The following is a 20,437-nucleotide window of genomic DNA, read 5'->3' on the forward strand; positions in this document are numbered from 1 at the left end:
TTCGTGTAAGAAGACCTTTGACGTGCAAACACAGTACTTACCTTTAAGACTTCGGGGCTGAGTATTCCGTTTTCTTTGCGTTTAGGAGGAATGCAACCGTGGCAAATATTAACTCCTCGCATTCTCAACACGTGCGCCCAAGACGTGCTTGGGACATTGAGAGCGAGGGTTACGTTTCTGACCACTCCACACCGCACTCGGAAGACAATTCGCGACGAAGGAGTGAGAGTTTAATTTCTTATAGGGCAGGGCGCTGGCAAACATGGGCAAACATTTCATGAGTGATTTGTGAGCACATGGGGTTTTCTCATTCACTACTGCACGGTTCAAGTAACTGAACACACAAGCTCGGTATGCAAATCACTTTTCACTTGTCACTCCAAGAAATGTCACAGTCATAAAAAAAAAAAAAACGGTGCACCTTTCCGACGTGACTAAACACGCGATGAGCAGCGTAAAAGTGTGGTAAAGCTGTTGCGTAGAAAGCAATGTAAATAATGTAGACGAAACGAATGCTTGTTTTTAAGTATGTGGTCGCTCGCCGTAGAAAAATAGTATGTACAACACAACTGCAATACAATGACGCGCGAAAAGTTCGAACACAGGATGGTTTCACCGAAGCTCTAAGAACGCTACAGACCGTGTTCGCGCACTGCTCGCAGTACCGATATAATATGTGAAAGATGTAGCTGCACTTTTCTTTACCACGAGCGAAAAGAAATAGTATAAGAACATACCATTTCTAATGCACTCCACAGACATTCTTAGCAGGCACTAATATAGGCGCAGTACATGCCAGTTACAAACCGCAACCTCACGAGAGGCAGCACATTTGAAAGATTAGCATAGCAGAGACGTTAGTGCACGCACTAGTGTACCAGTACTAGAACAGGTATTCCGAAACAGTAGTGCTGGTACCGATATATTAGGAAGCTTTAGTATAGCGGAAAACAGCAAACTCAAGGAATTAGCGTTAGCGTTGCGTGCTGCAAATTGGGCATGCGCAGAACTTAAACGTAGCCAGAACTCTTACGTACGTACGCAATTTCCGGAATATAGCGTTCAACGCTAACGCACGCAAGGGATTCCGTACGTAGGGCAAGATGGCGGCGCCTGTTGAAGCGAGAGCCGTCCGTCCACTTCGGATCTATCGAGTTGTCGGCCTGCGCTGTTCGGCTCATTCGTTCCCCACTAATGTTCGTGTTTGATTTGTGTGATGATGCTTCGACAGCGGCGTACAGGTGACAAATGGGCGTTGTTTTCGATATACGTTCTCGATTAGCGGCGGAGTAGGCTTAACGAGAGGGTTTGCTCATGTTTGCTGTATCCGCCTCGAGATGGCGCCCAAGTGTATTTGCGTTGGCGTTAGCGTTCTGCTCCGTTCCGCTATTCTAAAACACTACCTTGTACCGTGCAGTGCAGCCTTTCATCCCGTTAGCGTTGCGTCGCACGCTAACGTAAGCGTTTTCCGCTATACTAAAACCCCCTATTACGACTGGGTCTACCATAACACCAGCAACGTTCTTGTATTGAATGACCCTTAACCTTGAAAGAGAAAAGGTGCGAAAACATCTTGGCAATTACTCGCTTTCGACATGTTTAGGTAGACGAAGGCATAACACAGTCGGCTATTGCAGTAAATGCGCCATCTAATATCGCAGCTTACGGCTATGCGAACTCGGTTGAAATCAGCCTCAAAAAATATCGCTGCTAGCTGCTGCTCGTGCTCTACGCCTTCCGATACACATTCACGCTAGTACGCCTCTGCTAAGTTAACCTAACTTAACCAATTTTACGCCAGCCTGACCTACTTAACCAAACGTACACCAACCTAACCTCACCGTATCCTAACCTCGCCTATTTCAAACTAAGCCTACCTATTCCAACCTATATGAACGTCCTTCTAAATCCCGGCACAAGTTTGTCCACCTTTAGTCACAAGCTGTGCTGTGGTTTGTCGTCGCTTGACCTCTCTACGCTGAGCGACCGATTATGCTTCGCGAAGAAAAAATACAAAAACGCTTGTTTACCGTGCATTGAGTGCTCGTTAAAGCAACCGATGTGGTTAAACTAATCCGGAGTTGGTGGTTCGTGGTTTAAGCACGCAAAACCACAAAATTGAACTAAAATAAACTCTAATGTCCCCCCAAAATTAGCTTGTTCCATGAACCTTACCTTCGAGATGTATGGAAATATACCATCGTGATAATTATTCGGTACCGATATATTTACGCCGGCAAATGAACGGAGCACGGTCGGTCATTGCAACAAGAATTCCGCGCTTTCTGGCTGAACACAGCGTCACAAAATCTCGCGATCAGCGCTGGTGCAATCGTCTATGCTTTCATTTAGTTGAAGGCTACGCTAGCAAATCTATTCTGTGCTAGCGCACGGTACTGAGAAGCTGCTCTGAAATGTTGACGGTGTAAGGTAGAGCCGTGAAGCTATCACGGCCGCATAATGCTGTTTTTTTTTTTTCACACAAATCCATTGTGACAATAAATGGCTAAGCAGCGTGTAGTCTATGTCCAGTCCTTCCCATTGTATCAGTCGTATAGGCTATCTATAGCTCGATCACCACTGGACTTGAGGGTTACAGATTCAACGAACACCAGAGGCCTTCGGGCAACAAAAGCAAGCACGTTTTTGCCTAAAATTGCCTGAATACTATCGCCTTCTGAGAAGCAAAGTCGTGCACTTGATGCTCAATGACTGTCATTCCGCTTCGAGCTTTCATATATATATTTTTTAAATCGCGTTCCACAATAAAACGACTGCACACGTAAGGGAATTTGCATGTGCTATAATCGCGTTTACGTACGATGGAAGAATGTAGTAAGTATCACAACAGACAAAAAATAACTGTGAAATGCGATGAATGTTAGGCACAGGCACAGATCGAAAACGGAGCAAATTGGCCCGCACTCATTTTGTGATTTGCGCAGAACTCAGAAAAAGAAGACGAAAAAAAAAAAAAAAAAACGGGGACAGCAGCATATATGAAGTTCACAAGGTTATAGCGCTGACACTAGCGACTACGTTTATTAAATGAACGAGTGTGAGCGCTTGTCCTGCGCACTTCCTTTTCTGTTGTTCCCGTTTTATTCGGGAGCGCTGCATAAATTACAAGATGGGAAACTGCCTTGCAATAATGAAAAATAAGAAAGAAAAGAGGACACAGAGAGGTCAAGGAGAGATCAACCCAACTCGCAGTTCTACTGCGGACTGCAACTTCTCGAACGTTATTACGACAAACATCTTATAGAAAACCAGCGCATTCTAATTCCTAGCAACTCATCGGCATTGCACAACAGCACAAATAAGACAACATGTTCAACAGAGAAAATATGGTCCGTAATACGCGAAGTGTCGCAGCAAGCAGTGAAAAAAAAAAAAAAAAAGAAGTCTTGCTATGAAGATCACAGCTTGGTCCAGAGGAATCGCACCCAAGACAGCCACTCATCGCTTTACAAAGCTCGTGCGGTCCTCCGACGAAAATGCCGCGTATATATATAAAGGAATGAAAGGTGTTGGCACTACTACAGCTACGCGGAAGGCAGTGGTTACAAGTTCGTGCTTGCGCGGTCTTTGGACACATTTGATATGCTGACTTCTGGTTGGTCCCGGATGCTGGGATCGTTGCAGCCGTCGACGGTGACCATGGACTGTAAAGCACAAAAAGCGACGCAAGGAAATAAATCGACATTTATCACAAAAACAACAAAAAAGAAGTTAGAAGCCAACACAATACTACGTCCGTATTCGCGATCGATCATGCTCAGAGACATCACTTTTCCTATTCGTGCAGACTTGTCTTTACCAGAGGAAGGTGGATGTGAGGAGTGCAACTTGCTGCGCCATTTCGGCGTATACAGTGTCACTTTTGCTTTACACGTGACATGTTAGCCCCACTGCGCATGCACATTAAAGTAATTTACATACTTTAAAATGAATAAGGCTGTAAATCTGTCGGTGACTCACACCCGTACACTCTTTTTTGAGTGTAAGAGTGTTGGTTATAGACCAATTTAGACCTTTATTCACTTTTAAGGGTGTAAATTATTTTGCTGTGTGCGTGTCTTATACCGCTGACTATCGCGATGGTTACCGTGATATTAACTCTGACGCATTGCGTAATAATACGTCAACGAACGGACCGGCCGATTCGATCAGAATTCGTTTTTGCTACTTGCGCTCCATCGTGATAGCAACAAATAAATGGTAAAATCAGCCATCCCTTAGTCCCATCTCCCGCTGATGACAAAGTTTCGGCGTTTTGATGCCGCTAGGTCAAGAGAGACGACCCCGAGCCGGAAAAATATTTTGATTTCAAGCCAGCATATGGCGCCACAGCATACATATACGCTCGACCCCGAATCGCGCGCGTTTAAGCGTTATTGATGGGTTGGCAATGCGAACGCTCTAAAACGGCAGTTCTTCCCAGCGTCATTAATTTGGTTCTACGCTCTACGGCACGCGATGAAAGTATGCAAAAAATTATGCAGAAACTCTACTGGAGTTGTCCGAGATGCGTGAGCATTGTGCCAGTTGCTCATCCCCATGCAGCCCGGTGTCATTATCAATCTTATCAAACTTAATCCGACCAGTATAAACCCTTATCAACCTTATCGGACTCGATCCGACCCTTATGAACCCTTATCGGACTCGATCCGACCCTTATCAACCTTATCGCAATTGATTCGATCATTATCAACCCTTATCGGACATTATCCGACCCTTATCGGTCTTTATCAACCTTATCAGAATTGCTCCAACCATTGAAAGCCCTTATCACTCTTTAGCACCTTATCCCTCCGCGTCGAACCATTATCAACCGTGATGAGACCCATATAACCTCTCATCACTTATTATCATCCTTATCAACTCATTGACTGTTTATCTGCCTGTATTGCGCGACGCGAAGCGAATGAGTCCTCTGAGATCCGTGGCATCTCGGTCGATGAAGGAACGCCCCAACGGAAGGCGCATCCCGCGACCACCGAAACGCATCGGGGATGTGGCCTGTTTGGCATTAAATTTTGGCAAAACCGGAATTTGCCTGATGTCTACAATGATCCACGTCGGCTCTACATTTGGTCCTAGAAATGAATTTTATTCCACCACCACCAAATCTTGCAACAAAGCTGCTGAGCAGGAGATCGCGTGATCGAATCCCGGCCGCGGCGGCCGCATTTCGATGGAGGCGAAATGCAAAAGCGCCCGTGTGCTTGCGTCGTATATAGTGAACGTTAAAGAACCCCAGGTGGTGAAAATTAATCCGGAGCCCTCCACTACGGCGTGCCTCATAATCAGAACTGGTTTTGGCACGTAAAACCCCAGAAAAAAAGAAGAAGAAAACATTCATGGAAACTGTTCTCCTTAGGCATTTGTGTTGTATATACTGCCGGTACAACATATTCGTATGGTTCCCAAATATACATACTCACCTTCTCCAAGCATGGGTGTTTAGCCCAGTGGGTAAGACATTCGGCTTCTGCGCGGTGCCACGACTGGCGAGCGGACGTTAATCATATAATATGAGACTGCCCGGCCGACCCCGGGCCGCGAGGGCTCGCAATTTTAAATACCAAGGATTGGCAGGCTGTTCTGCTCAGCTCGGACCCGGACCAACAACACCGGGTCGTCCAGCGGGCGGAGGAGATCGCCAGTGCCTGTGCGGGCTCCTGGCCGCTTAGTGAGCTTTTGATTCTTGATGACAATAAAGTATTACGAACGAACGGCTTCTGAGCATGGAGTCGCAGGTCCTTAACTCGCCACCGCCAACGTTTTTGCTTTTTAATTTCTCCTTTCGTTTTTTTTGTGGGTTTTTTTTTTCGTTTTTTTTTTTTTTTTTATGGAGCGCATCGTGTTACGTGTTACGGACGGACAGACAGATTTCCAGGATGAGTCGCCTAAGAATTCTTACGCATTAAAACGTTGATATCTCGGCATGCTTGCAGCGATTTATGGAGAGCTAGGCAGCGGAGGGCCTAACGTATCACGGTAACGTACTATGTACAAGGTGTTTCGTTTTAGCTGCGTCAAAATTTTAAAAATTGCTTGTGGCAGATAGCACAATTATAATCCTTGATCTAAAATACTCGATGAGGCGGCCATTACTTCCACAAGAAACCAAAACGGCTAAATGAATAATTAACATCGTTACGATAATTAACTTTTAATTATTTATTTTACGGCCCATCTTTCAATCTACAAATTATAGCCGCTGAGTTCGCAAGGCGTATCCACTTGGAACGAATTCTCAGGACTGAACCAGTTTCGAGATATTGTTTTCAAAGTGTCCAATGAAATGCATGGGCGTTCCAGTTAACTTTTTGAGGAAAACGCTGTTTTATGCATTGAAGCGCAAAGTCAAATGGAACTACTAGAGCGTCTACCATGGCCCTCCCTGTGCATCCAGAACAGATGAAAACGGACACACTGAGAGCTAGTTGGTATGACATGATGCACACTTTTGCGCAAGAGGCACACAGAGGGCTACAATGAAACACCATATATATATGATATATATATATATATATATATATATATATATATATGTGTCCCACGTAACTTGAGCCAAACTTTAGGAATATGCAAATGCCGCGTAGCTGGACAGAACCAAGGTGATGTTTGCCGTCGCTTGGAGATACAGATTATGTTTTGCGTTCCACTAGATGGAAAGTGCCAATGAGCAAATTGTAGAGCAACGTGAGAAACTCCCGATACAGCTTTCAGTTGCGCAATACGGGCTACATAAAAGTGTCTTTCGAAGCATGAAAAAAAATTCACCGACGATTACGATACTCCCTAATGCGAAATTTGAGCGCAGCTCCAAATGTGTTTCCACTTCGCGATATATTGGCTGGCGCGGACAATCTGTCTCGTGCAGAAAGTTGCAAACCGAACGAAGTGAGGCGCGACTGCCTCGCTAATCGGGAGATCACGAGAGGCAGCGCGTGGGTGACGCGTGGCCGCGATTCACAGCAGCCGCCGCAGACAGACCTCCGTTCATGCAGCGCTTTCTTTCGATATAGACCTTCCCGGCCTCTTTGTCATCGGGCGCGGTAAAGCGTCTGGCCACGCATCGGGTGAAAAGCTCCGGGTCGTGGAGTTTTCCCTCGTTCATTCCTGTGTGAGACGAGGCAGAAAGTATGAGATCGCGGCCCAACCAAAAGGAGAAAGCATTTGTGCCCGCCTGTGAAGCATCACAGTTCATCCATCTTTCAGTTTTCCAATACACAACCTTCGAGTCATAGAGTTTCTCACTATAACAGCTAGAGGGTAAACTGGCGCCACCGTCTATGCGAGTTTCTTAAAGGGCTGCCGTGCGCTCATGGGAATGACGGGATATGTGTCTGCGAGGCTTGCATTGGCTGGTGTTGTACGAGGCTTCGTCTAAAACGTGGATATGGCTACACAAATAACGCGTTCTTAAAATAAAATCTACATAAAAGGCTTTCATTCACCCATATTACATCTCTCAATAAAGTTTACTCACCTACAATGCAGCATCAAGCGAAGAAAAGCAAGAACAGACGACAAGTTGTTCCAAAGCGAGCGAGAATCTTGTCGTCTGCCCTCCAACTTCAGCAGCCAGCTGATACTTTTTACGTTTCATAGAATTGTTCATCCAATAGTATGTCCTCAGAATTAAACAAAACATGTTTTTGTGTAATAATAAAGCTAAAGCAGTTTTTTACGTCCTGTTTTAGCAGGAAATTAATCATTGTGACAGACGGAACGGTGCTAGCCAGGCGCGTCTTCAAGGCGTTCTGGCTCTCCAAGAACGATGCCAATCCGAATCCACAATATACCGGCATTCCCTTGCTTACCACGGCGCAGCAGCGCCACATTTCCCTCTAGGTTTTATAGTGTGAAACTCTATGCTTCCAGTACTTCTATGTGGAGCGATGTTAACGCTAACGTAGTAGGTTCTTACTCTTCAGTGTAATACGTAATAGGTTCACTGCACTTCTTTCACGTTCGCTACAGAAACGTGCACGTATGAATGTCAATCGCAGAAGTTCAGCTACCGCTGCTTCAGTTCTCAAGCACTGAACAAAATCTCAGAAATATTTACCAACTGCAAGTCTGCAGTATGCGTGTATGTGCGAGTTCTGTGGCCATGTATGCACACTCACGCACACTGAAAATAAAGGCTAATATATTATCGTCTAGAAGCGTGGAGACTGAAGGTACACCATGAGCGGAGCGGAGCACCTGTAAAGAGGCTGACGATGGTACTCGTGAACACGGTCACGACGAATCCCAGCAGGGGCACCAACAGATGCGACAGCCGGTACAGCAGCTCGATACCCCTGGAAAAGAAAGAAAAAGAAGAAAGAATGGTTCTGAATCAGACGCGCCCTCAAATGGCTAAAGCAAGTTTGTTGATGTACGCAACCTTTAAGCTCCCTGCATAGCAAAGAAGAAGCACGGATAGTGAAGCTTCTACTTACTCGTGAAAGTGAGCGCATGTAGATTATGATATAGTCTTTAGGAGTCGACTATCCCGCAATCCAGATCTACAGACTTCTGGAAGCATAGAGCCTTTCTATCGTAACCTTTCGTAATCTACAGAAACTTACTTTACTTGACGCGCTTAATAGGTGGCACGGATATGTAATCTAAGCTTCGCCACATTCAGGCGGTAACAGCGCTAAAGACGAGGACGAAGTGAAGACACATAAAATGTGCACAGCACGTCCGTCGTCTTTCTGTGCAACATTCACTTTGGCCTCGTCCTTGGCGCTGTTCCTGCCATAATATGAATAACCAACTAGCCGACGCTATCACTTTAATCGCTTCACCACATCGCGTATATATTATCGCAGGCAGTTCATTACGTCTCCCAAACTATCATAGGCCATGAACAGGGGCGCGGCTCTTGTACAAGTTTTTTTTTTTTCTTTTTTTGCAGCCGTGATCACGAACACGTAGGAACGTATGCGTCATCTGCGCCAGCTCTACGCTAACGTCTTTCCTAATGTTGCGTTCTACAAAGATTCGTCGAAATGAGGACGACGAGGAAGCTCGTATTTAAGCTCGTATTATCGGCGTCGTAAAATGGGGCCAGCTAGATTAGTCGATACGCGGAAAAACAATACATAAAAAAAACAGCATCAGTAGCTCATGAGATGCGAGTCTTGATCTTTCCTACTTCTTGATCTTGCTTCGCCTCGCCGCACTGGCGGTCGTCCTGAAATCATTACGCTGACTGATGCTGGCTATCTTCGATAATCGGCACACGCACACAACGCAACGCTGCGTCGAGCAACTTGCGCGATGCGGCACCGGTGTGTTATATTTGATTCGGTTAAGAGAACGGACCTCTTTTGAAGATAGTACACTAAAGATAAAAAGGTGCTTTCTTTTCCGGCAACGCATCATTAGAGGCGACGGGCATCGTAAAGTGTGTGATAAAAAACAGATTAACAGGCTAATCGGCAGATTTGAAGCAATGTTTACAATTCGTACGTTACGGGTAGACAATGTAGAGAAGATGCATACGCTATATCTAGGAATTTTTAGATTATAGCAGTAGTTTTGAGAAGCTTGCCCCAACATGCGCTACGATACATGCGCTGGAGCTGCATATGGTACTGATTCGCACGAATATATCTATAGGTGAAAATTTGGCGCGAAATGCAAACTCATTTCGCCGTGAATTGCCGTAACTCCCAGAGCATACGTTCAACGCGTTCGCATGATACGTTTTACAAGCTACTACGTTCTGGTTCGGTGGTCCCATTAGCATCTTGCGTTTTACAGCGATAGCTGTTATGGGTTCACTACCCTAGTTCCCTACCCTAAGTATTCGAACTTCTGACCTACAGACTACCAGTCGAAGATTCTACCTCTCAGTCACTACGCCGATGCTCCAGTAAAGAATAGTGCGCCTGTGCCTGGCAACTCGAGCATTCGTTAGAATCATTGACTGCTCTGCAGCGCATCTACGAATATGTGCCGAGGTGAACATGATCTACAGCCTATCGACAAATCCGTGCCGAGATGAAATAATTCAAACGAAGCCAGTTGTAAGAAACAAAAAAGCGGGATAAGAAAGAGGAGCGAGAGTCATGTCTCTCAGCTTCGCCACCGGGGAGCGGCATATACATAGACGAAGACAATTCGGAATAGGTTCATCACTGACTAAAGTTTTCTTCTTCTCGAAATGACATTTCTCGCGTGCGTCAACGAATGTTTACTGCAACTAATACCGCATGAAACTGTGCGAGACTTACGGCGCTTAATATTGTGCCAGCTATCGCGTCACGGCTTCGTACTAGAAGGGAAACTTGCAACTTTTTTTCCCCCTTCTGTTTCATTTATCATGCACACTTCGTTAAAACTGATATACATCAACATCTTCGTTATTTTCTTTTTTTAGTACAAAAGTCCCGCAGAGAAAGATTTAGGGACGTGTGAAACATATATCTGTGAACACAACGTTATCGTTCTCGAAGGCGCGAGAGAGGCTCACTTTGGGCGATCCGCGGGAATCTCGTCCACGGCATCTTCTAAGCCAAACAAGTCGTACACCGTGGTGTTGTCGTGTCGCACGCAGCCGGAGGTCGACGTGGGCAAGTCCTCGTTCAAGGGCACGCTGGACAGCGAACCCACGACCACCCACAAGCAGATCACCTGGCCGAGCAGCAGGCCACACAGGGCGCCCTGGAGTGACCGATGAAAGCGGAAAGCAAAAGAAAAGGGAGAAATGGGGGAGAGAATTGAGCCCAAAAAGAAAAGGACAAAAAAAAAAAAGTACCGGCTACAAGCCGCTCTCCTTCCAAGAACTTGCCGTAATAAATTGCAAGATACAGCTCCCTAGAAAATAACATCGTATAAACAAGAAAATATACAGTAGTCACATGACGTCACAGACGCCATTTTATTGTTAGATGTGCGGCTTCCACAACTCTGTTGGAGACAGGCGGATGCCTAGATAACGAACAGCTTTCGAACTTACTAGCAGTACAACAATACGGCAGCTTCAACGACGTTAGTGCACGCAACTTACAGGGTCCTTCTGCAGTATTGAAGTATATAGATAAGCGTCAGACGACAGTCTGTCACATTTTGCGTATATACACGTATATAAATTCATACGAAGAAGTAAACCGTAAGTGACCCGAAACGCCAATCCCCTAACCAATTATCTATTGTTTCACCCCAACATTCTACCCTACCCGGAAAGTCCGAAACGTAGCTAAACATGACGCAATAATATGGCGCTGCATTAGATCCGCAGTTGCGTTCTGCGAGTACACAAAGCCGCTCCATAAGGAAGGGATGCAACAATAGAGACACACCAAGTGCACGTAGTCCATTAACTGTTTGTTTCGCTGCATATACACATCAGGCGAGACAGTCGCATCACGGCTGCGGCAGAGCAAGGTCATGCGATGCGCAGAGCGTCGATGTGCGATATGTTCCTCTCCTAAAGGAAACACATACGATTCGTCGCAAAGTCAATATAACTGGAGTCTTAGAAGGAAATAACATCGCGTTAAGACTGGACGAAAGGACAAGTACAAATGTCAACGCTGTTACTCGGGCGCTTTACGGCGCACCGTCGCAATACAGATAAGAAGATCTCTCTCTCTCTCTCTCTCTCACACACACACACACACACACACACACACACACACACACACCACACACACACACACACCACACACACACACACACACACACACACACACACACACACACACACACACACACACGCACACGCACACACACGCACACACACCACACACACACACGCACACACACACGCGCGCACACATAAAAGAGGGGCCTAATTAACAAGGCTGCTCTTTAGAAACTCATTATTCCTATCAGCCTGGCTGCCTTGGCTGATATGTCCAACATCAGGATTGGCTGAAATTTCTTACGAACAATTCTAGCGTAAGAGCGTGAATACAGGTCTATAATGTTGCAAACATAAGCATTCTTGTAAACAACAAATATAAGTAGAACATTTCTTCAACTTAAAGTGTAATCGACGACTGCATACAACGACTGAATACTAAGTGGGCTGTTTCTTTCCACACTGGCCCACGGAAAACACAAGATGGCACGAACGAATGAAACTTAGCATGACGAGCGCTTGGTTCAGCTTGGTGCTGAATTTAAATAGCATGCCAAAAAAAAAAAAAGGAAAGGAAGGAAGGCTGAGAAAAACACACACCGCACGACAATAATTCCTGCCTTTTCCTGCCGAGGTCATTGTCAAAAGCTAATAGTGCGCGTTTCTTTGCTTGTTTAAGTCGTGAAAACTTTTCTCCTTCTGATGCGCGCTCACTGAATGTACATTTGTCCCACACATGTTCGCGCTCATTCAAACAAACGAACAGAGCTCTAAGTTTGCTCTAAACCACTGCATACTTGGCGTCAGGCTAGCGGTTCACCGTTCTGATATGTTTCTGACAGTCAACGCATATAACGAGCCAAGTTGTGTACCTAAGCGCACACTGCAGCGATTACGAAATTCAGCTGGTAGTTTATAAGCATTCTGCTAAGTAAGGATGGCAGTACGAAAACAACCCTTAAGAGCCGGTAGTGGTGGTTCCTGTTTCTAGGGTAGAACAGCTATATACCGAAAGAAAACCACGCTCCGCAATCAGAAAGAACGGCTTTGGCACTCACTTTCCCATTGCAGGAAGGCAGCAGCATACCCAGCATGAAGACTCCCAGAAGCGGTCCCGACAGGGCTCCAGACATGGCGAAGGCCGCCTGGGCAAGATGACAAGTACCCAAGCGTTTTTCGTATCACGCTATGGGCTATAAAGGCCGCGTGCTATGGTCGGGACCTCCGAATATTTCTGACCACCTATAGATTGTATGTCGGTCACCAAAATCAGCGCGTACACGCGGTCGTCTTCGCACTCCGGCACCGCTACCGGGATTCGAACTCGCGACCTCGTGCTCAGTAGCCGCAGCGCCACAACCACCGAGGCGGATCGATAATATAGTAAAGAAATGTCGCAGTTTCGCCCGAAAGGCGAAGCATCGATTGCGATAGCAAATTAGTAGAGAGCTATTCGGAGTATGGATAGTAGTTATATCGGCTGCATAAACTTGGACACATTGGCTTACTAATTGAATTAACAATCGTGGTGTCAGCGCGCACAAGCAAACATGAATAGATCACACTGAATGACCGCAGCCAACGACTGTCAAAACGCTGGCAGCAAGCGGAGGTTCGCGCGGTCTATCGCTTCAACGGAAACTGAGCGGCGAATGCACAGCGCATACAAAGGTCAGAGCCGTGTGGAGATAAGAGACGGTGCGGGCGACCGGCACCGCCAGGCAAAGGAGAAGTTGTTGGCAGAGGAGAAGCTGCCCCTCTTCCCGTTTCTTGCTTTCGCGTGGGAGATTGAGTGGCAAGATACGCCTTTGGTGCCGGAGCACAGCGCCGCCCCGCCTCCCTCCCTCCCTCCCATACCCCTAAGGCCTTTCGCGCGACGGTCGCGTTTGCTTTCCACCGTGCGTTCGCTCTCCGTGATAGCGCGCGTCCCCCGCGCTCTTTCGCTCGCGCATACGGCGCGCGGCGACGATTTTATCGCCCTTGGAATCTATACGGAACCTCACGGCGACGACGACGGCAGAAATCCGGTTTAAGTGACCATATAATTGCTATCACAATAAAAACATATGGTAAAAGCGCAGAGTAATTATTAGCTGAGTTTATAAATGCCACTCAGGCGCCAATGTCCACGTAGCCTCAAACGAGGGATGTTCAAACACCTCGGGATTAGCGAGAGGACAAAACCTCTTTTTTTTTTTCGAACGTCCTGCGACTTCGTACGTTAGCGTTCTCGAACTTAATTTGCTTCTATAAGATTCACTTATATAGCTAGAAATAGTATACCTTACTTTTCGATGTCTGCTATTCGGCTGCTTTAAGAGCTACAATGTACTCGTTCAACATAAGGAAACAAATATACGGTGTCGAAGGTTCGTTCGACTAAAAATTTACTGTGTCTTATCGGCATCTAAGACTAAGCATCGCGATTTACGATTTACTTACAGCACCGAACATCACGCAGGAAATTGAAAACTGTATTCCGGTATCATCGTGGATACGAGTCACCACTACCGCAGCGGCCGAGCGATTAAGCCGGCTGACTTCTACCTAATAACTTTAGTGCAGAAGAGTGCTATGGCAGAATGAAACAAAGAGAATTAGTTTGCCGCAGTGAGTCATCCTGTAGCGCTTACCTTGAGTATAGAGCCAATGCTTCCAGCCAGGAAGGCCAGCCCGATTGTGAGAATTCCGTAAGCAGAAGCTGAACGAAAAAGAAGAAAAAGACAATAATACGAAGTGAGCGCAATATCAGCGAACAGCGGGCAAAACACACGCACTACTACGTCTGATTGCCCCAGCTGTTATTAAAAAACCATAAGCCCAATCCTTAAACTGTCTAAAAGTTTCTTATACCATGCGTTCAAGCTTGAACCGGAGCTGTTCCCATGATTGTAATAAGTGACAAGAAAATAAAAATACGAGTGTCTTCGCATTACCTGGGAATTAAGGTGGGCAAGCGTTGCGGAGGTTATCAACACACACACAACTTTTTAAGTGAAATTGACATAGTTTCCATCAGGTAAGAAAGTTAAGGTGAGGAGACGTTATTCCCCCCCCCCCCCCCCTTACCAGCATCTCTTTTTTTTTTTTTTTTTTTTTTTTTACTAGGGGGCGTGGATCCGACCAGCGGATAAGCTCAAGCGTGCCGCTTGACAACTGTCTTTAATTGCTTACCCCTACCTCTCCAGCCATCCACGTACCTGAATTCCCTAAGCCTCCACATAGACTAGCACTAGCGTCGTCAATTAATTAATTAATTAATTAATTAATTATTCATAACGGAAATGCATGTCGCTTACCGACGCCCCTGGTGATAAGGGCTGCCTTCTTCTCGCTGACGTGCGACCACTTTCTTATGAAGTCTTCCCACGTGACTGCTGCAAGCGAGTTGAAGCCCGACGACAACGTACTGAAACGAACCGAGCAAGAGTCTAAGGAACACAGTGTGAATGCAGCGCCGCAGTAACAATCAGCGGTTCATATTATATAGTGTAAAACAGCCCAGATTTAATTAATTCGTCTGCTAACAGCTGCAGCTCACGGCGCATCTTGTCTTCAGAGGCGCTGGACAAGGGCAAGTTCTGGTCAGGCCTGCCTGGCACGAGCTTTTGACACCAGAAGCTAGGTGAACTGAGACAGTATAAGCGATCTACGATGACGGCAGTGCGTTCTTGAGGGGTTAAAAAATATCAAATGAGCCCTTTTTAAGATTTTGCAAGTTGGCTGCGTTGCATAACACGTCAGCAAATCAGCAAAGCGCCATGCAAAGCACGCCAGCTACCATAAACTCTCGGCCCGCGGTGTATTTTGAGATGTGTACCGTGGCTAGTGGCCTTGAAGACCACGTGTGGTGGGGGGCCCTCGGAAGAAAGCATTAGTTGCAACCTTGTTTTTGAAGTCCTTAGATGCATTGTTTTCGCTAAGCAGCGCCAAATTACATCGCAGCGGCCACCTTTCAACACAATCCAGCTACCTAGTCGAGTGGGTAATCAATAGTCATAAAGCACATAAACGCCAAGAAACGTAAAAGAAGAAAGACCATGAACAGTATGGTGTCAATATTTTTTCTAGCGCTTCTGTCGTGAAGGCTAGTTTGCAGGCCGTTGTTTTCACTCATTGGGGGCAGCGAAGCTTTGCAGAGCAGCCAACTTAAAACTTTGGATAATGTTTCCTGGCTACGTCGACAGACGACGGTGCCAGGATAGCTAATAAGAGGGATCGGACACCAGAAGACAACGTAACGTTGAAAGTGGTCGGGACTCCGCTTTAGAATTCCCGAACCAGTACGGCAATGGCGTTATCGCCCTTGGGCTTTATACGGAACATCACGGCGGCGCCGGCAGAATGCACCTGGAGTGTCTATATAATTGTTATCGCAATAAAAAGCAGATAAAAGTGAAAGGCGTGTGGTGACGACGTTACAGAAATTCGCATCGTTTGGGGAAGGCTCCTAGATCGCATATAGATAATAAAAAGGTGATATGGCGTACCCAAGCAAAAAATAAATTAAAATAAAAACACTCAGTTTGGCAACAACTTCTGTAACCTTCTTAAAACAAGGAGGAGACAAATGCGCGAACACACCGCAATATCCGTAACGTCGCGCTGACGTCAAAGTCGGCTCAAAGATTAAGACAAACACTTCCGCCTTAAATTCGGGCTCGTACTTAATGTTATTGTCGTGTCTTGTAAGGTAAATATTAATTGATTATCGACAGGATTACAACAAACACCGATACTTTAATTCACCATTGTTCTCTCCACATATTCGCCAACTGGATGTAGAAACTCGGTTAGAAACAACGAATATGAAATTACATTTACCCTACATAGTTGCCAATTGGCTATAGAGACTTGGCTAGATATAGCGAACATGGAATTACACTTGCCCTACATAGTTGCCAACTGGCCATAGAGACTTGGTCTAGATGTAGCGAATATGATACACTACACTTTCATTTGTACTCTTCCTTCCTTCCTTTCTTTTTTTTTTTTTGAGGGGCAAATACAGAATACAGAAGAAAAAAAAACACCGCCCAAGCGCTTCGTACAGATGGTTAACCAGCGAAGCAGAAACGTGCGGCCCCGGTGTTTAGCAATGGGTTAATCCCGAAGCTGTATTGAAGCGTTTCTCAATTATTGGTTACATGTTTGTGTTTCTAGTGGAACGCAAGTGCCAATGACGGGCGGATGCTGCTAACCACGACGCCGAACTACTCGAGATATCAAACGCATGCGACAACGGCGAGCCGAGGAACCGGGGTTGCGGGCAGAGCAGCGTCAACGTGGCAATGGCGGGAACGCGTTCGCCGGGGTCAACGCCCGCTTTCGGCGGGAGTTTCTCGAGCGGCACTTTGGCTTCGGCTGCGATGAAACGTCCACGTTGAAATCGCGAAGTGGAACGCAAGCGCCAATGGCGGGCGGACGCTGCTAACCACGACGCCGAGCTAACTCGAGATATCGAACGCATGCGACAACGGCGAGCCGAGGAGCCGGCGTTGCGGGCAGAGCAGGTACGACGCAGAGAACGACGTCACTAACGGCGCTGCCAATGGCGCACGCGCTTGGGTGCGACGTAGAGAACGACATAACTGACGGCGCAGCCAATGGAGACGTTTAGAGAAACACGGGACGAACGGTTTTTCGTTTCGCCTAGCCATATACAGCTTTAGCTGTAAAAGTAACGACGCAGTCTTGATCGACCTAGTGCTCCATTTAGCGTATATTTAAACAGCGCATTCTACAACTGCTCGCTGTCAGCAATGCCTGTGAAAGAAGCTGCTTCGATTGCGGTGTCAAGCGCTTGATGAAAGGGGTTATAGATGGCATGTGCCCCCTTTCACTACAAGGTTCGACCCCGTGCAAGGGGCGTTGCCTCTACGTACCTGAGAGCTCCGCTGAATACGCAAGCTACGAAGAGGCCAGGGAGGCCAGGCACTACACTCAGCGTCTTCATCACAAAGAACGGGATGAGCTGAAAGAGAAACAGCAACGGTCGGTCGGATGCGCGCGCAAACATTTCACAGCGACAGTTCTTAAAGAAACATTCCAACTGCGCCTGCGACACCACAGTCGATTGTCGTCATTGCAGGACTTAAATAAGCGCACACCTTAAAGCAGGGCGAAAGAAGGTAGACAGAAGCGCCAACTCGCAAGGAAAGTTACTTGGAGCAGACAATATCGTATAAAAGAAGCGAAGAAAGTGCGCGGAGCGCACCCCTCGTAAGAAGAACGGATCATCAACGTCATCTCGCAAATCAGAAATGAAACCAAATCGCAGCAGCTTTACTGCACAGTTCTGTTCACTTCTGTGAAATATTACACATGTGTTACTGATGCAATGTCGTTGTCTTGGGCCCGGTAGGTATGCCGATGATTCCTGAGATTGCGGGCTTCTAATTGTGATCAGTGGACTATATGTTTTGTACATTTCATGACCTCCAAGTTTCTTCCGTCTACCACAAAGAGCATGAGTGTGCGTATACGTGCGTACGGTTCATGTACAGTCGGCGTCAAAAGTTTACAAGCTACGGGATCAGAGAAAAAGCTGAATATTTACGCAGCTTTACATTTAAGCAGCCTGATATTCCAACTTTCAGCCTATACTGGTATATTCGAACAACATATTGCGGTAGCGTTTTACTTTTACATTTTTTTTTCTTATGGCAGCGGTCAGAAACTGTTCGTAAATTCAACGTTGTCTCAGATCTGGCGGTTCGTCAACTTTCTACGCGGACTGTACGTCTACGTGATAGAATTATCGGCATCGGGTACGGTAGATGCGCTGCGGTGAGCCTTTTTTTTTTTCGGGTATTAGAGAAGGCAGGCTAATGCAAGTAAGCTCCTGCGACAAAGCAATAACAGCATTTGCGCTCTCCAGTCACTACGTTTCATTGACAGTACTACGCAGAGTAACGTATTCCTGTAGCAAAAGATATCATGCGACGCATCATATATGCACCTGGTCCGACTTGGAGATCTTGCCAGACTTGAGGGGATCACAGTTGGGATAATTTGCATAGATCACGAGTCCGGCTACGCAGCCCAGGCTGATGTTGATCATCACTCCAGGAATATTCACGTACAGCGCTCTGCGATATAATAAAAAAATACCAAGGCAAACATATTACACGGCTGTACCGAAATATGCAACCAAACCGAATGAAAAAAAAAAAAAACAACAGCGAGAACGCACGGATATAAAACGGGAATGATTAACAGTCGTACGACACGTTACATCAATGGAATGGAAGCAAAAATAAACTTCAAACTTCAAACGAAGTGCACACGCAATTTTATTTTCTTCGTATTTTTTTTCTTTCCATTGTAGATACATTGCTACAAGGAAAGCGCGACCCCCCTAAAAGGAGTGCTTATTAGCTCAGCGAGACGAGTCGTTTCACGTGCTTTTCGAAACCGAAGTGAATGCGCCGACGAACATCACATCAAATGTCCTCAATTCGTCATCCTTAACAAAGAGGTACAGACAAGCTACACTTTTACAAAAGCAAATACTTTTAGATAGGTACATTGTCAAATCCCGCCATACTGTTTAATTCTGGGAATGGCGGCATTCTGAGCCAATCAGAGAGGCCGTAGCAGCCCTCTGGGCCAATCAGAGCTGACAAGATGGCGCATTTGACAAACATGGCGGAATTTGACGACGTCTAGAATAGCACCACAGCATAGGAACGATGGGCAGCTGCACGCGTTTGGCTAAATTTCATCCTTCCATCTTCAATCGGCCTTATGCCATTGCAAAGTGGTCAATTTCAAGAAACTACTGCGTTATGAATGAAATAATTCGCAATGATTACGCAAGTTCGCAGAGACTAATAAGCCTTGCTACGTTTAAAAAACTATGCTTGGAAATTCAGAAAGATAATGCGCGATAAATAAAGTCACGGGATAACCATAATTCCCGTGGTAACTGAACGGTCACAGCACCAGAGTTCCCTCAAGTAATTTTTTGTAGGGAACTCTACGCTTAAAGTGGTTACACGTGTCTTTTAGTTAACGCACTTGATTTACAACACATACGCAGCGCAACAGCCATGCGTAGGCGTATACAAAACTGCAGGAAGACTATCCCCGTGACTTGTCACAGCGTGTCGCACAACGCCAGCTGCACGTGTTTTGGCGGGCGCATAGTAACAACGCCCGAAAAACCCTTGTCTATAGCAATCCGTGTTCTCTGAACTATACGCAAAGGAATCCGAGGTTTTTTTATTGCGATAGCAATTATATGGACACTTAAACCGGATTTCTGCCGTCGGCGTCGCCGTGAGGTTCCGTATAGATTCCAAGGGCGATAAAATCGTCGCCGCGCGCTATCACGGAGAGCGAACGCACGCACGGCGGAAAGCAAACGCGACCGTCGCGCGAAAGGCCGTGGGGGTATGGGAGGGAGGGAGGCGGGGCGGCGCTGTGCTCCGGAACCAAAGGCGTATCTTGCCACTCAATCTCCCACGCGAAAGCAACAAAGCGGGAAGGCAGCGCGGGAAGGAGGGGGGGGGGGCAGCTTTTCCTCTGCCAACAACTTCTCTGCACAACTTGCCCTGCGTTGGCGGTCGCCCGCACCGTCTCTTATCTCCACACGGCTCTGACCTTTGTATGCGCCGTGCATTCGCCGCTCAGTTTCCGTTGAAGCGATCGGCCGCGCGAGCCTTCGCCCGCTGCGGCGTTTTGACAGTCGTTGTCTGCGGTCATTCAGTGTGATCTATTCATGTTTGCTTGTGCGCCCTGACACCACGATTGTTAATAGTAAGCGAATGTGTCCAAGTTTATGCAGCCGATAAAACCACTATCCCTACTCCGAATAGCTCTCTACTAATTTGC

General features: G+C 46.4%; 1 protein-coding gene across 4 annotated transcripts in view; it reads right to left on the bottom strand.

Annotated features, from left to right (window-relative positions):
• Positions 1-208: 208 nt before the first annotated feature.
• LOC119455584 (sodium-coupled monocarboxylate transporter 1-like) overlaps positions 209-20,437 on the bottom strand; it is a 107,437-nt gene continuing 87,208 nt past the window's right edge. For all 4 annotated transcript variants that reach the window (XM_049668877.1, XM_049668876.1, XM_037716988.2 and 1 more), the window contains 9 exons: positions 18,561-18,690; positions 17,485-17,573; positions 14,899-15,008; positions 14,233-14,300; positions 12,658-12,744; positions 10,487-10,677; positions 8,224-8,321; positions 7,040-7,131; positions 209-3,665 (listed from right to left, as the gene is read on the bottom strand). In XM_049668877.1, the coding sequence (XP_049524834.1) occupies positions 3,564-3,665; positions 7,040-7,131; positions 8,224-8,321; positions 10,487-10,677; positions 12,658-12,744; positions 14,233-14,300; positions 14,899-15,008; positions 17,485-17,573; positions 18,561-18,690 (967 nt within the window). In that variant the 3' untranslated portion in view covers positions 209-3,563. The remainder of the gene's footprint in view (positions 3,666-7,039; positions 7,132-8,223; positions 8,322-10,486; positions 10,678-12,657; positions 12,745-14,232; positions 14,301-14,898; positions 15,009-17,484; positions 17,574-18,560; positions 18,691-20,437) is intronic.

This window comes from Dermacentor silvarum, chromosome 6 (assembly GCF_013339745.2).
Source record: "Dermacentor silvarum isolate Dsil-2018 chromosome 6, BIME_Dsil_1.4, whole genome shotgun sequence".
NCBI classification, from domain to species: Eukaryota; Metazoa; Arthropoda; class Arachnida; order Ixodida; family Ixodidae; genus Dermacentor; species Dermacentor silvarum.